Genomic DNA, 17,188 nt, shown 5'->3' on the forward strand with positions numbered 1-17,188 from the left:
GCGTTATATGTAGAACGGGATGTGAATGGGCGCACCACAGGACCGCGATGCGGGAATATAAGTGGTACCCACTACTTAAGCTCCGTCCTCTCCCAATTGTGCATTTCAAATACAGAAGTATTGTCGGAAATAATAAAAAAGGGGAGAAATAAATAAATAAAATATTACCGAATTGGCGGCGTTTTGCATGGCCGTATGCTTTGTATTGCCTGATCAATTTGCAAAGGTGTTGTCTTAGTCGATGACTTGAGTAGGAATGGATAACTCCAATGTCAAATGCCTCTGGCTGCAAAGAAAAGCAATAGAGGAATAAATTAATACAAATAAACATTTTTTTTTTTCAATAATACATACAAACAGCCAAGGTACATAATCTTGTTGAATATCAGCGTAGTCTGCCAACTCTGGCCAGTGGAAGATTCCATAATTAATCTTCTCCACACGTTCTTTATGATTAGTGAGATGTAGCACTACTAGTAAATTTTGACGCTGCCAACAAATTGCAACAGCTGCCTGAAAAATAAATGCCAAAAACGAAAAAAATTAGTTGCCGATGCAGAAAAACGACTGAAAAATATTTCAACTACCTTTGTTTTTTCCTTTCTAGCCCACCTTTATGCGCTCTAACTAGTTAAATAACTTTATTTTTAACTAGAATATATAGCTCATTCATATACGTACTTACATACATATATTTTCAGCTAAGGCTATGCTTATATTAGAATCAAAAGCTCCTTTTTTTGGCTTTTAAGGTTCCATGCAAGTATGTAGAATTATTAACTACCTCATATATACATCAATATAATATACGCAAACAACGTTATGGATAATATTCCCGATAGGCAAAACAATCGATAAACTTTGGTTGTCGTTGTTGTGCCTTGATTTGTTTCTTCATTTGATTGTGTAACATTTGGATGGCTAGAATGTGGGCCACCTTCAGCCATTAGCGCTTGTAAACGTTCAAAAGTTTCTACCATACGCTTCTTAATTTCTACAATTCTGCGCACATGTAAAAGTAGAGCTGGCTGAGCATAACTCTGCTCATTATCATCATTCTGTTCTTGGCGCAATTCTTGTATTTCTGCATCATTTAACAGTGGCACAAATGTGCGGTTCTTTCAGTGTACCATTTATAAGTATTTTCAATAGGAGTTCTTGCATAGCAGTGGTATTGATTAACGCCTGTTCATAGTCTTCACGTAATAATTTCATTTGTTGTGACATTAAACGCACTGAATCATCATCGCCTTCACTCTCCTTCCTGTTTAGGGTCGGGGTATAGTTTGTTAGATTGTTGAGCGCACTTAATACACGGTCAAGCCTTTTAAACTCAAGATCATCGAATATATCTGCCTTTATGTCATGGCAACAATGCAATGCAGACATGTCGACAGGATGTGCTTCAGTGTTAAATATATCGGATCCTGCATTGACTGCACACTCGCCATACGGTGTCTGCTGACGTTCACCAACGCCACCATCATTATGTAATAGGTTATTCTCATCGAAAAGTAGATACAGATATTTTGTAGTTTCTGCGAGGAAGAATGATTCCATCCGATTCTCTTTCTGGTGCGTTACTACATTACGAATCGTTGCATATCCGCAACGTGTCTTAGCACTAAACTCAATTGAGTGCAGCATATCTTCGCCCAACTCAAGAAGAAATTGATTTTTTGTTGCACGATACAAATACATCACTGACTCAATTAATTCTGGTCTCAATGGATAGATCTCACGATTTGGCGAGGCCTCTCCCAGTGGTATGGTATAGAATTCAGGCAGGAAACCGTACTTACGCCACACCGTACTATATCTTACTAAAGTGCGCATTGCGGGCGATATATCGCCAAATAAACTTAGCACACCTGGCCAAAAGGCTTCAAGTGATTGAAAAACTGGTAAAGTAACTTGACCCGTATACATATTAGCCCACACGTACCAGTCATCCCTTTTCAAATATTTATCTATATTTTTGCGCGCCTCATGAAACATTTCCATTAACTCGGGACGATTTAACCTAATTGCTCCTTTCGCCAAGTATTCAAAAAATGAATCCACCCCTGCACCTATACCCGAATCCAGCGCCGTCCAGCGGCCTGTTTGCGCATCTATATGATTGCCAAGGAGCCCAATTGGTGAACGCCGCTCCCATAAAGCGTACACAGCATTTAGAGCAAGATCTTCACAAATTGTATTACCAGTCAAACCACTAAGTGCACCAAATTCCACTAGAAATGTACCAACACCAGCTGTACATGTGACCGACGTCTCACCTTGCGGTACACCATACCGTAAATTGACAGTACCGTAAGGCATGCCAGTAGCTGTATCAAATGCGGGTAGCAAACGATGTGCTACGTCCTCAGCTAAACGCAGTAATGGCCCTTCGCATGGCCAACCTTCCTCTAGCACCACACCAGCGCGTCGTGATAACATATGCGCCGACAACAAATCGCCCACAATTCTTATATTTGTCTCGAACACCGAAACGTTGATATCTTTATCGAAATCAATCGTTTCAATGAGTTTAGCCATGCGTCTAAACTCTGTATAGTTACCCACGGTGACAAGTGTGTCTAATGCATCAATAAGTGTTAACGAATATGAACCCCATGGGTTAACACCATCACACGTCAGCGGGCGTAGCTCATCATAATCAGAGGCATACTGTATGTAACCTTCGTAAGCATGCTGGAACATGGCGCGTACTCTTTCTCTTAACTCCACCATATCTTCCTTTGTGTAAAACCGTGAGGCACCTGCGTCTTCTGCTATATGGGCAACAACTAGACATACAAGCAATATTCCAACATGCCAACAGCAAATACCTTTTTAATCCTTGTAAACTATCTACTGACTAAAATAAAAACCAGTCACCTGAAAATAAACGAAAAATGAATTAAAAATCTGACATACCATAAAAAATAGTCATTGAAATAAAATTATTGCAAAATATTTTACTACTTACCCTTGTGTCCAGCAACTCGTAAATTTTACATGAATTGAAGCAAAAACGGTAAAATTAATCTTTCGATTCATTTTTGCTTTTTGCTTCATTCTCTATACTGGAATGTTCAACCAACGTATGTATGTATATATGATACATACAAGAAAACGAGAAACGACAGAGTTGCCATGTTACCCAACTCGACCACCCAATGGTGCGTTTCTTGTTTGCGTCTGTCTAAGAGTAGAGAAGACAACACAAGGTTAAATCACAAGAGGCCCCCCCCCCCCCACCTAACTAATCAGGCCGAAATCATATGAAGGATAATATAAATCCATTTATTATTTTTTTCTTTTCAACAAATATTAAATTAAAGTACTTCACAGCCGTAACTGAGTGGCACAGAAACCCACTTCAGTGGCGAAGACGGCGATGCACGGAGAGCGCTGCGGACGACGCATACCGCTTGGGGCAACTCCAACACCTATACGGGTAAAATTGCATATGCCCATTTAGATGGGCAATCAAGCCTCCAAACGACCGAAGATGCCGTTGGCACACACGACATCGATACCCCCCCTGAGGCGTTGGACCCTGTGCTGGCTGCGGCTCCCACAACACGTTCTCGTGCGCCTTATGGAACCTGGCGTACCAGGCGGTGGTGCTCCCGCGTAACTTAACCACCAGAGGCGTCTGCAGGGCCCGGAGCACACAGGGCCTAACTTGTCGCAACACCTCCTCCACCGCCTGCTGCACCAACTCGTCCGGCGCGTGGTGGATATAGGAGCCCCTCCGCCGCTCCGGGTATTGGACATCCGCCACCACCTGGATTGGCTCCTCTTCCCCAGTCTCCAAACACACTAAAAGCAGTTGCATCGGTTCCATCTGAAACGAAAAGAGCAAAAAATCCATTATAGAAAAAATTATCAAAAAATCTGTTAGGAATTTGTCATACTTACGTTTTACCAGCTTGAAAATCCTTTTCCAAATAACAATGTGGTGAGGGTAATTTATCCACCACAATCCTACATTAATGTACCCTGGAAAATTCCTGTTACGGGAAAACAACTGGGTGGCAACCCGCAACATACCAACGGCAGCCTCATTAGTGCTGTCATATTAAGAAAGAAAAAAAAAGCGGATACCGATAACTACACCAAAGCAGTACCGAAAACCGCAAAACATCAGAATCGGTACTGACGTGTTTTTGCCGAATATAGGCATCTACTGCAGTACCAAGCAGTCATACACAACAAAGGAACTCAAAAAAAGGGGAGGACAAAACAAAGAAAACAACCTTTCCTCGCAAAAAAAATTAAAATTTTTTTTTTTTTTTACAAGAAATTTTTTTTTTGTTTTTTTTTTTTACCCTTTCCGTTTTTTTTGGGCACTGTTTTCTGGCGGGGGACAGGACTTGTTGTTTTTCAACAACAAACATCACAAACAGTCATTATAAGGGCTCGGTACAAAAACAATACGGGTCCCGAAATAAAAGAATCCCGACACGACAAAATCCCGAAATGGAAAAAAGTCAACTGTTTCTACCGGCCTAGTGTGCTACTGCCCCAGTGACCTAGTTTTTTTTCAAGGGCAAGCAAATACATATATGTATATATATTCGCACGCCACAAATTCACCATACCAGCTGTCCGCTGACCAATAAATACACGACAGGGTTGCACGCCATCTCAAAATGGTACGTGCAGATAAAACGCGTCGTTGAGAACGCATCGCCAATCTGCATGCAAGCACCGGCAGTTGGTACACTTTCCAATTTAATTACGATTTGCGCTGCTCGTCATGAGCTTTCGCGCAAAATTAAATACATACCTTCGTCGGCCCCTACGCTTCGCTTTAAACTCGCTTTTATTCATCTATTTTAATATACGCTTTTGTAATAAAACACCTTCGCTTCACCCAACCAACCTCATGGCCACTCGCCCTGGCACATCCATAAAATGCCACAGTCGACCTGAGAGCGACACGACACGTTATACGCTGGAACGGAGACCTCGGCCTCTTCGTCCAGCCCAGAAAAACCTCAAAACCCTCGAGTCTGGAACGGAGACCTCTGCCTCTTCGTCCAACCAACAAAAAAAACCGCAAATCTGGAATGGAGACCTCGGCCTCTCCATCCGGAACGACAAAAAACCAAAGAATAACAAGAAATGGTGCCACTCTGGAACGGAGACCTCGGCCTTTCGTCCAGCCTTACTGGCCATCGACTATACACATATTACATTCTGAATTTCTATATTTATGTATAATTCAATGGCAAGAAATATTCACTGTTAACTGTTCATAACCGCTAATTTTACAAATCTTAGCTCAGGTGGCATGCGAAGCAAGTCGGAAGGGATTCCCGGCCATTTTGCGTCGTCAGACGAACTCCTCATCTAGATTAAGTTTAGTGCGTAAGTCTTATATTCATTTATATTCATTTTTCTCGTTTCAGTGGAGGTCGTTGGCGGAAAATGATGTTGCGCATCGCAAGGGGGGCCGGCATGTTTAGGCAGGATGCCTAACTTTTTCCGCATCTGTCTGCGATCCCCCCAATGCAACCCTGCGAATTGATACTCGATACTCGAATTAATTTGTAACCACCCACACCATCACCGCCACATGCATGTGCATGCATTTACATGTACGTGTATGTGTGTTTTTTGTCAGCACTCATGCATATGCATGTCGGGGTTGATGTGTGGGTGCCTTTCCCCTCCAAAACGGAGGATTTTGCGGGTCAACGGTTGTAGCTTGCTATACAACCGGCCTCTTTGATTTCAACAGCCAACCAGCTAACATCTGCCGCCAGCGATCTCCACTGTGTTCCAGCATATTCAGGTAATATTGTAACAAGTTTATTTTACCTCTACCCAATAAAGTGCATTTTTATAACGAGGAAACTCCTCCCGTGTTCTTCTTTATTTCCTTTTGAGTGCATCATCCATTGAGCGAGATCGACCCTTGTGCGCCTACCCACTGCCGGTTTACGACGCACTCAGGCCGAACAAATGCCTTCTTACGCTAAACAGAAATTACTTGATTTATGTTTGAAATATTCTGATATTTTTGCATTAAAAACCGACTTAATGACGCTTAATAATTTCTATGAACAAAAACTTAGATTAACTGACAAAAGTCCTGTCTATATTAAAAATTACCGTTTGCCATACACACAACGCGAAGAACTAAATAAACAAGTCGAAAACCTATTACAGAATGATTTAATCGAACCTAGTTTTTCAAATTATAACAGTCCTTTAATTTTGGTACCGAAAAAAGATTCAGCAGGCAAAAAAGCGTATCGCATGTGCGTAGATTTTAGAACAGTCAATAAAAAGCTTATAGCCGACAAATTTCCACTAGCACGCGTTGATGACATACTCGACAATCTTGGCAGAGCCAAATACTTTTCAACTTTAGACCCTTTTTCTGGTTTTCACCAAATACCTCTTCACCCTAAATCTAGAGACGTAACTTCTTTCAGTACAGATCGAGGAGCTTTTCGTTGGAAAGTTTTACCTTTCGGGTTAAATATTGCACCAAACTCTTTTTCTCGTATGATGTCAATAGCATTTTCAGGCATTTCGCCAAACCAGGCTTTTATGTATATTGACGACGTTATCGTCATTGGTTGTAGTGAGACACACCACCTTAAAAATTTAGAAAAAGTTTTCGAAACCTGTAGAAAGTTTGATTTAAAGCTGAATCCAAACAAATGCAATTTCCTTCGTTCCGAAGTAACTTTTCTAGGCCATAAATGCACGTCAAAAGGTTTGCTGCCAGATGATTCGAAAATAGACGCTATTAAAAGGTATACTAAGCCAAAAGACAAAGATGCGGTTAGGCGATTTGTCGCCTTTGCAAATTATTACAGGCGATTTATACCGAATTTTGCGTCACTGGCAGCACCTTTAAATCGTTTAAATAGGAAAAAGTTGAATTTGTTTGGGACGAAGCGTGCGAAAACGCTTTCGAAAAACTAAAACTAGCTGTTTGCGCGGTGTGGGCTGTCACCCGTCCCATCCCCCTCCTTTTCTCTATGTATATCTATGAATTTATATACATCCCGTATCTTGTATTGTATTCGAATATATTGAATTATATTATATTGAATTACCCCCAAAATCAATACATGGCATTTACCCTTAAATTCCCTATTGGGAATGCTCATGGCCGTGTGGCAGCCTCCACCGCGCAAAATCCACCAAATCGAATTCGCCGCACGTACAGGATGGCGATCTGGCATGATCGACATCTGTCAGAAAACCACCACCTTTTTGTTACATTTTATACATTGTTTATTGTCATCTTTGCAAATCAGCTTCGGTTAACAAAAAGTTCTTTTGAGTGTGAATAACAAAATTATATATATCAATCCATAATTAAATTACGTATGTGAAAAAATCTATAAACAACACAGTGTTTGAAATTCGAAAGGCATATGTAATACAAAATAAAGGCAAGCTGCCCTGAAAATTGCAACAACCTCTCCTGGCATAAAGTTACGGAATCAGATTACAAATACAGATTACATAAGCTTCACACGCAGAAGGCAAGACACCGGAGTCATCACCTATTTGAATTCCTAACCATTGGAAGTGCGGACCGTGGCACAAGCTGCGTACTACATCATTTTATAGAACACCAGTTGCATTTTACCACACCAATTGATGCTCATCGCTCTTATATACTTGTACTTCGGATCGCCACAATCTTCCCATTGGACACAATCCCAGGTAATTTGTTTCATCCTACGTACACTGGCCTCTCACCTTGTGAGGAAATAAAATATAGCTATTTCGAATCAGTACTTTTATTGATTGAGCACGCCATACCCGTATTAGAGTACTGCCTCCTAACGCTCATCTTCATGCAGCCGTGAAGCGAGAGCCACACAACTAACCCCACAACGGCGATTAGTAGGCTATCGAATTATCTAATGGTCCTTCGTCGCCTTTGACGGAACCAGCCCCCTTAAAACATAATAATACTCCTCAAAGTATATCCCCAATTAAAATTTGGCGATTCCCAAGAGCTACATATATAGATTTTCCCGCCATTTACATAAATTTCCCGCCAAAAAATACACTTTCCCGCCAGAAAAATATATACATATATACATATCGCGGTGCAGTACAGACCCAGCAAATCCCACTCATACTTTTACAAAATTAACTTGTGTCCCTTGCGGTATAATTTAAATATATATCCCCACTTTTACATTGTTGGCGATACCCAGCAGTAAATTCGGCCACATTTACCTTGCTTAAAATACCCAGCGGTAAATTCTGCAGGTCATCCCAACTGGTCCCAGACTAATCCCAATTGAGTCTAACTGGTCCTAACCTACCCACTCTTGGCCGATAGGAAAGCTTCTGCCTTTGGTATTCCCTCATAAATAAACACCAGGCAGTCCCAAAAAACAACCAAAATAGCTAAAATAAAATTAAGCAAGTCCCTGTTCAGAATGGCTACCGTGGTCGAAAATAAATTTATATCCGAAACGGATCTCTTTACTGATTACTGCGCTCGGTTCGGCACAACCGAGATCCAAGATAACACCGAGGCATCCCTAAAGATAAAAGACAAAAATATTGATGTGTTCTGGGAAAGGCTACAGAGCGCATATGACGCTGTCGTGGAATCTGATGACAATGATCTTCCCGTCGACTTTAAGGCCTCAGCCTTCAATAAATACCGCGACTGCCTTATAGCATATGAAGACACAAAGGCAAGAATAGGCGATCAGCTCCAGCTAAGGGTACTAAGCAATCCCGTCCCCGCTACAACGACCACTCCCCAAGAAAATTCCGGGATGCACCTCAAAGTACCCGCTTGTGACACCGAAGTATTTTACGGGAGTTATGATCAATGGCCGTCCTTCCGTGACATGTTCACGGCGGTCTATATCAACCACCCCAAACTCTCGAAAATAAAAGAGTCCTGGTCGGCAACCAAATAAAAGCACTCATGAACCTCAAGCCCATTCCGACTGAAAACAGCGAAGACATCCAGCGATTGCAATCCTCCGTTAATAACTGTCTCCAGATATTAGCAACCCAACAAGTCTCGACAGACAGTTGGGACCCCATATTAATATATCTGGTAACCTCAAAACTGCCGGAAAATACAGTTGCGCTTTGGGAGCAATCTTTAAGCTCCAGAAGAGACCTACCGAACTGGTCCCAAATGGATCAGTTTTTGACTACTCGCTACGAGATAGTGGAAAGGGTGGATCAATGGCGACCAGCCAAATCCCGATATAACCCACCCTCCACTAATTTCTCAAAGCCTCCCACAAGTCAAAACAATCCCCAGTTCAGGCAGGCTCAAACCCCTAACCAAAGCCGCAACCCCCCGCAGAACAACAACTACTCTCAAACTCGCACAAATGCTCATGTGGCCGAGCATCAAAAAGTATACGCCTGCAGAAAGTGCAAGCAGAACTCCCACAAGCTACAAAGCTGCTTGCATTATAAAAAGCTGGCAATCCCCGAACGGAAAAAATTCGTGAGAGAAAGCAATCTCTGCGAAAACTGCCTGTCACAAGCCCACCTCGTAAAAGATTGCACAAGCACAGGAACGTGTCTATACTGCCAAGGTCGCCACAACTCCACCCTCCACGATACCGGAATATCACACCAAACCAATGGCCCTCGAAGAACGGCAGCCCAAGTAGCAACTACTCAGGACGTTACCAACCCAGATCCCAACGAGGAACTTCCCACCACCTCAAACGCTGCCCGCATTCAATCTTTGTATGCGGAAAATGATAGCAAGATCATTCTCCCCACAGCGATAGTGTCCATAGAACACCGAGGGGACTGCTTCAGGCTCAGAGCCTTAGTGGATCAAGGGTCAGAGCGTAGCTTCGTCTTGTCGAAAGCTCAAATCAAGCTAGGCCTCCCATATACCCACTCCCTATTTGAAATATCGGGAATGGGAGGCGGAGTAGTACAAACCTCCAACAAGCTATGCTCACTGACCCTAGTCTCAAATGACCACAAGGTAAAAATAAAGGCCCAGGCAATCGTGCTACCTCGGCTCACTAGGCAACTCCCAACACTCCGGCTAAATAATGACCAAATGCGTAAATGGTCCCATCTCAAGCTAGCAGACCAGAACACTCATAACCCCTCCCAAATTGATCTGGTATTAGGCAGTGATCTTATCCCTCAAATCATGCTAAATGGCATAGAAAAGATCTCGCCCACACTGCTAGCACAAAACACGATATTTGGCTGGATAATAAGTGGCCAAACCCCCGAAAAGGTCGGATCACACTCCTCTCAAGCGTGGGAAGTGACGAATGTCCAGGTGAATGAACAGCTAAGGCAATTCTGGGAAATCGAAGAAATACCCAGAGTGCGAGTGGAAACCCCAGAAGATAAAATGTGCGAAGACTTTTATCAAAGCACAACCACTCGCATGGATGACGGTCGATATATGGTTCGGCTCCCCTTTAAACCAACATTCCCGAACGATGTCGACCTAGGTCAGTCCCGTACTGCAGCCCTACGACAGTTCCACGGCATGGAACGTTCCCTCTCAAAAAAGGGCGATCTCAAGCAGCAGTACGACCAGGTACTCGAAGAATATCTGTCCCTAGGCCACATGGAAGAATGCAGTCCCAATGAAATAGAATCCCTGGGTAAATACTGCTCATTCTATCTCCCTCACCATGCAGTCGTAAGGCCAGACAAAAAGACAACAAAAGTCAGAGTTGTGTTCAACGCCTCCAAAAAGTCGGGTTCCGGTCACTCCCTCAACGATGTTTTATGCACCGGACCAACCCTCCAACCCGATCTCCGACTTATGTTGCTGAAATGGCGAACATATAAATATGTGTTTAATGGCGATGTCGAGAAAATGTACCGCCAAATTCTCTTGCACCCCGATGACCGAGACTACCAACGGATAATATTCCGAACCCCCGAACACAGTCCAATAAAGGACTACAAGTTAAAAACGGTCACCTTCGGGGTTAACTGCGCGCCTTTCCTGGCTATTCGCACTCTACACGAGCTGGCGAAAGACATAGCCGATTCCCATCCACGCGCAGCCCCAATACTATAATCCGAGACGTATGTTGACGATATTTTATCTGGCAGTCATGATCTTCAATCAGCCGAGCAATCCCTAACAGAGACTATAGACGCTCTCAATTCAGCCGGCTTCCCCCTAAAAAAGATCACGGCAAACCATCCCAACATCCTCCAAAAAATATCGAAAACTGATCTGCTGGAAACAAACTTTCTCGAGTTCGAAAAGACTAGCACAGCCAAGACCCTGGGCATCCAGTGGAACGCCCTAACGGATACATTCTCGTATACCGTCGACTCAAATCCGGCATCCACTGCAGCCACGAAGCGGCAAATCCTCTCCTCCATTGCGAAACTTTTCGATCCCGCAGGGTGGCTAACGCCAATTATAATCCAAGCAAAAGTCTTGATGCAAGAGCTATGGCTAGACGGGACTGACTGGGATGAGCCAGTGAAACCCCTCCGTCTCATCAAGTGGGCGCAGTTCGCCGACAATCTCCCAACGATCTCGGATATTCAAATACCACGCTGGATAAACTACCACCCCGATAAACCAGTTGAGCTCCATGGCTTCTGCGACGCTTCGGAAAAGGCTTATTGCGCGACACTTTACGTAAGAACCACCGTAGGAACTCAAGTATTCTCTCACCTTTTAGTCTCTAAAGGGAAAGTGGCCCCCCTAAAAACCGTAAGTTTGCCACGACTGGAGTTATGCGGCGCGGTCTTATTAGCCAAGTTAGTCGCAGTTGTCCAATCCCATCTCGGCCTCAATCAGCGAAAGTTAACCCTGTGGTCTGACTCCGAAATCGTTTTAGCCTGGCTTGAGAAACCACCTCATTCCTGGAAAACCTATGTCTCCAATCGAACTGCGCAGATCATCGACCTCATCGGCAATGCCACTTGGCGACATGTACGCAGCAAGGATAATCCCGCAGATATGGGCAACAGAGGATGCACCCCACTCGAGCTAGCTAACTCATCGCTATGGTGGAATGGCCCAGAGTGGCTATCCCGACCCCCCGAGGACTGGCCAACACCAACGGCCAGAAATATTGTACCCCCCGAACTTCGCCGAGTCGAATCACTGCATGCAGCGGAAGAGTCAGAAGACTGCTTGGAACGGTTCTCCTCCTATCCCCGCGCCCTACGCGTAACAGCGTACATGTTGAAGTTTGTAACTCGGCTGAGAAATGCTGTAGGAGGCAATCGTACCCCTAACGATCCCGCCCTCTCTTACGCCGACGTCATGCGCGCGAAAAACCGTCTGCTAAGCTTGACTCAGTCGAGATTCTTCGCTTCCGAAAGAGCCTCCCTCGAAAATTCAAAACCAATCGGAAAGCGAAGTCCCCTACTGGCACTTGACCCCATCCTGGATACAAACGGGATTCTCCGGGCCAACGGAAGATTAGTAAATGCCGACATGACCTACAATGAGTGTCATCCCATCATTCTCCCCGAAAAGGCTAGATTTACTACCCTTTATATAAGGTTTCTACACGAGAGCTTCCTCCATGCGGACCTCCGCCTCCTGCAACAAGCTATGAGGCAGGAATTCTATACCCCCCGACTCAAACCTCAACTGAAAAAATGTATATTCCAATGTAAAGTCTGCACCATTCATAAGCGACACACGCAATCCCAAATAATGGCAGCTTTACCCCCCCAACGATGCAATTTCGCGCCCCCCTTCACTACTACTGGCGTAGACTTCACCGGCCCGTTTCACATCAAAGCTTCGATGCTCCGATCTCCAACCCTCGTAAAAGGTTAGTGGCCGTTTTCGTTTGCTTCACTACCAAGGCGATTCACCTGGAATTGTGTTCGGATCTCACTAGTAAGGCTTTTCTCGTTGCCTTCGCCCGGTTTGTAGGGCGTCGAGGGTACCCGAAGCAAATGATGAGCGACAACGGCACAACATTCATTGGTGCTAAGCGAGCTACCGAAATAGAGTTCGTCACCTTCCTCAACGAAGTCTCGACAGATATTGTCCAAAAGTATGCGCCACAAGGCATCGATAGGAAATTTATACCCCCCGGCGCACCCCACATGGGCGGATTATGGGAATCTGCCGTCAAAAGCTTTAAAACCCATTTTAAAAAGGTTGCCGGAACACACAGTTTCACCTTTGAAGAATTCTCAACTCTATTGATCCGTATCGAGGCCGTTCTCAATTCTCGCCCTATCTCCCCGCTTTCCCAGGACCCAGCGGATCTCACCGCCCTCACACCTGGCCACTTTCTCCAAGGCGCACCCCTCCTGGCCAACCGTTGGGACCGGTTGAAAGTTTTACATCACCAATTCAGCAAGCGCTGGAAGAATGACTATCTCATGGAGTTACACAAGCGTTATCGATGGCAAACCGCTCAGCCTCCCCCTAAAATCGGCGATCTAGTCGTCATCAAGGAAGACAACCTACCCCCTACCGAATGGCGCCTAGGACGCGTGGAAGACACCCATCTAGGAAGAGACGGCCATATCCGAGTAGTCGACGTACGCACGCAAAACGGTGTGCTCACCAGGCCTATCACAAAATTGTGTTTCCTGCCACCAGCGGAACCTGATTCAGCCCCGCATGGTTCCCTATCATCTCCCGAACCAACTACAGTCCACTGAGCTTACCTATCGACACTATTTCAGAACCCAACTGAATCATCCCGTGTCTCTCACAGGCAGTCCCTAACTCGACGCGTCTTCTCAGGCGTAAAACTAACGTACACCTATATGCTTTCTTCCGACAGATGGATCGTCAGCGCCCTCCGGTTCCAACACCCCGACGCTCGCTGTCATCGCAAGTGGTGGTGCCCGCGACCCGCTCGCAACGTAACGAGGCAGTGCCGGATTACCGAAAGTGCCGATTGTGCATGCGGCATCACGCACTCCTGAGGTGCCCTGTCTTCGCAACTATGCAGCCGCAACAACGTACGTTAATCGCTAGGGCACACCAGTACTGCCTCAATTGCTTGGCGCTGTCCCATTGCACCAACGAGTGCACCTCCACCGAACGCTGTCGGGTCTGCGGGCATCCTCACCATACATTGCTACACCGGGAAACCGGAGGTCGCCAGCCGCCGTACGTCGTACCATCACAACAGGCAACTCGTTCGCAACCACGTCATCCGGAGCAGCGCCGTCCCGATCCCGCTGTTCAACATCGCACTGCTCGTCGTCATCAACAATCTACTGGGCGCGCACCATCCACGCATCCAACCTCGCGACCTAGCGTCGGAGACCGTACAATCCGGTGCACTGCCACCGGCCTACGCACATCCATGTATAAAAGAAAGGTTGGAAAGATCCTGATCCAGGAAGCAGTACGCGCCTTGCAGGAGCTGAAACAGACATTAGGCGCTTAGTGCGCCTAGGCGGCCCAGGATGTTTGCGCGGTGTGGGCTGTCACCCGTCCCATCCCCCTCCTTTTCTCTATGTATATCTATGAATTTATATACATCCCGTATCTTGTATTGTATTCGAATATATTGAATTATATTATATTGAATTACCCCCAAAATCAATACATGGCATTTACCCTTAAATTCCCTATTGGGAATGCTCATGGCCGTGAGGCAGCCTCCACCGCGCAAAATCCACCAAGTCGAATTCGCCGCACGTACAGGATGGCGATCTGGCATGATCGACATCTGTCAGAAAACCACCACCTTTTTGTTACATTTTATACATTGTTTATTGTCATCTTTGCAAATCAGCTTCGGTTAACAAAAAGTTCTTTTGAGTGTGAATAACAAAATTATATATATCAATCCATAATTAAATTACGTATGTGAAAAAATCTATAAACAACACAGTGTTTGAAATTCGAAAGGCATATGTAATACAAAATAAAGGCAAGCTGCCCTGAAAATTGCAGCAACCTCTCCTGGCATAAAGTTACGGAATCAGATTACAAATACAGATTACATAAGCTTCACACGCAGAAAGCAAGACACCGGAGTCATCACCTATTTGAATTCCTAACCATTGGAAGTGCGGACCGTGGCACAAGCTGCGTACTACATCATTTTATAGAACATCAGTTGCATTTTACCACACCAATTGATGCTCATCGCTCTTATATACTGGTACTTCGGATCGCCACAATCTTCCCATTGGACACAATCCCAGGTAATTTGTTTCATCCTACGTACACTGGCCTCTCACCTTGTGAGGAAATAAAATATAGCTATTTCGAATCAGTACTTTTATTGATTGAGCACGCCATACCCGTATTAGAGTACTGCCTCCTAACGCTCATCTTCATGCAGCCGTGAAGCGAGAGCCACACAACTAACCCCACAACGGCGATTAGTAGGCTATCGAATTATCTACTAGCATTAATGTCTCCTCAACTACTACAATACCCTGACTTTACAAAAGAATTTATAATTACAGTAGATGCTTCTAAGAGTGGGTGTGGTGCTATATTAAGCCAAAAACATGGTGATAACGATTTACCAATTTGTTTCGCGTCAAAATCTTTTAATAAAGCAGAACAGAAAAAAGCAATTATCAAATTAGAACTCCTAGCAATACATTTCGCTATAAAGCATTTTCGTCCATATGTTTATGGTACAAATTTCACAGTAAAATCCGACCATAGACCACTAGTCTATCTTTTTAACATGAAAGACCCTTCCTCTAAACTTTCAAGAATTCGATTAGAACTGTCAAAATATAAATTTACGATTGAATATATAAAAGGAAAATCTAACGTTGTGGCTGATGCTCTTTCACGCATTAGTATAGACGAAATAAAAGAATATACAAAGCATGTTTTAGCAGTCCAAACGCGATCACAAACCAAACAAAAGGAATTACAAAATAAAGGCGATAATTTTACTGATACTTTTTGCGAAACGCCTAAAGTACAAGTTTATGACAAATTTTCATACAATTTTTCAAAAAAGATACCGCGAATAAAGTCGACTATACAATTTAATAAAAATAATGAGATCTCTAATATACAAATTTATGCGCACTTAAAACATAAACAACTAAATTTACTTAATTTTGTGAATGCTAACGAAAAAACAAATTTAGATGAGTTATTTTCGAGGCTTGAAAAAGCAGCCGGCAGTCACAATATTAAGCAGTTAGAATGGCCAAAAAATGATATATTTTTCAAAGAATTTTCAATTACAAATTTTAAAATCAGCGGTATTAAAATTTTAAAATCATTGCAAATAATACTAACAGACCCTGCAGAAACTGTAACAGAAACAGAGCAAAAACAAAAACTTATGACAATTTATCATGAGGACCCTTTGTTAGGCGGTCATTGCGGTACAAAACGATTATATTCCAAATTAAGAACAAAGTACTATTGGAAAAATATGACAAGAGACATTGCGAAATTTGTCAAAAATTGCAATAAATGTTTTTTTAATAAAGTAAAACCAAAAACAAAAGAAAATCTTGTGTTGACTCCAACACCCTGCAAACCTTTTGACATAGTAATTGTCGATACAATAGGTCCACTTCCGGAATCCAAATATGGTAACAAGTTCGCTGTTACTATGATTTGTGACTTTTCTAAATACCTGGTAACAGTAGCTGTACCAGATAAATCAGCAAAAACTATTGCTTGCGCTATTTTTGAAACCTTTATATTAACATATGGTATGGTATTAACATATGGTACAATGTAATTGGTGTCGTGGGGTGCGCACGTATTTTTCTTTGCTCCGTATTAAAATTAAAAAATAAAAAAATAAAGTAAATATGAAGTGCTCGGTTTGTGTACAAAAAATCGATAGAAACAATCTTTCAAAGGTAACTTGTGCTGATTGCGCTAGCTCTTTTCATTATTCTTGTGCGAATGTTAAAAAAGACGACATTGAATATATGAATGCTGAAAACATAAAATTCAGATGCGACAAGTGCAATGCTCTTCGGCGCAAATCACTTCAAAATCAGCCTTTGTCATTTCCAACAACAAAAGATGCTCAGCAACAGCAGAATGCAGAACTTTGCTTACGGAACCAAATGCAGCAAAAACAGCATGTAAAAAAATCACAACAACAACAAGAACAACAAAGCAATGAAGAGCCGAACGAAGCGACTGCAAGCAAAGCACAATTTTGCGCCAAAACAATTACACTTCAGCTCCTTTATGAAGAAATAATTGCTTTAAAAAAAATAAACACCGATTACCTGTCAACGATAAATGAAATGAAAGAAGAAAATGCAAAGCTAA

General features: G+C 43.4%; 1 protein-coding gene across 1 annotated transcript; it reads right to left on the minus strand.

The window, feature by feature from the left end:
• Window positions 1–234: 234 nt before the first annotated feature.
• On the minus strand, window positions 235–7,202 carry LOC137235327 (ER degradation-enhancing alpha-mannosidase-like protein 2). Its single transcript, XM_067758348.1, has 6 exons — window positions 7,100–7,202; window positions 3,677–3,838; window positions 1,131–2,792; window positions 861–1,084; window positions 359–513; window positions 235–286 (listed from the first exon to the last, which is right to left on the minus strand). The coding sequence occupies exons 1-6, from the start codon at window positions 7,200–7,202 to the stop codon at window positions 235–237; spliced, it is 2,358 nt and encodes a 785-aa protein (XP_067614449.1).
• Window positions 7,203–17,188: the final 9,986 nt, after the last annotated feature.

The sequence above is a fragment of the Eurosta solidaginis genome, chromosome X (genome assembly GCF_040869045.1).
Source record: "Eurosta solidaginis isolate ZX-2024a chromosome X, ASM4086904v1, whole genome shotgun sequence".
NCBI lineage: Eukaryota > Metazoa > Arthropoda > Insecta > Diptera > Tephritidae > Eurosta > Eurosta solidaginis.

Coding starts and splice junctions, on each gene's coding strand:
- LOC137235327 (XM_067758348.1), bottom strand. CDS start 7,202: ATGCCAGATCGCCATCCTGTACGTGCGGCGAATTCGATTTGGTGGATT. Junction 3,839..7,099: donor TCCCAATAGGGAATTTAAGG/GTAAATGCCATG, acceptor TTTTCGTTTCAG/ATGGAACCGATGCAACTGCT. Junction 2,793..3,676: donor TGGAGGAGGTGTTGCGACAA/GTTAGGCCCTGT, acceptor TTGTATGTCTAG/TTGTTGCCCATATAGCAGAA.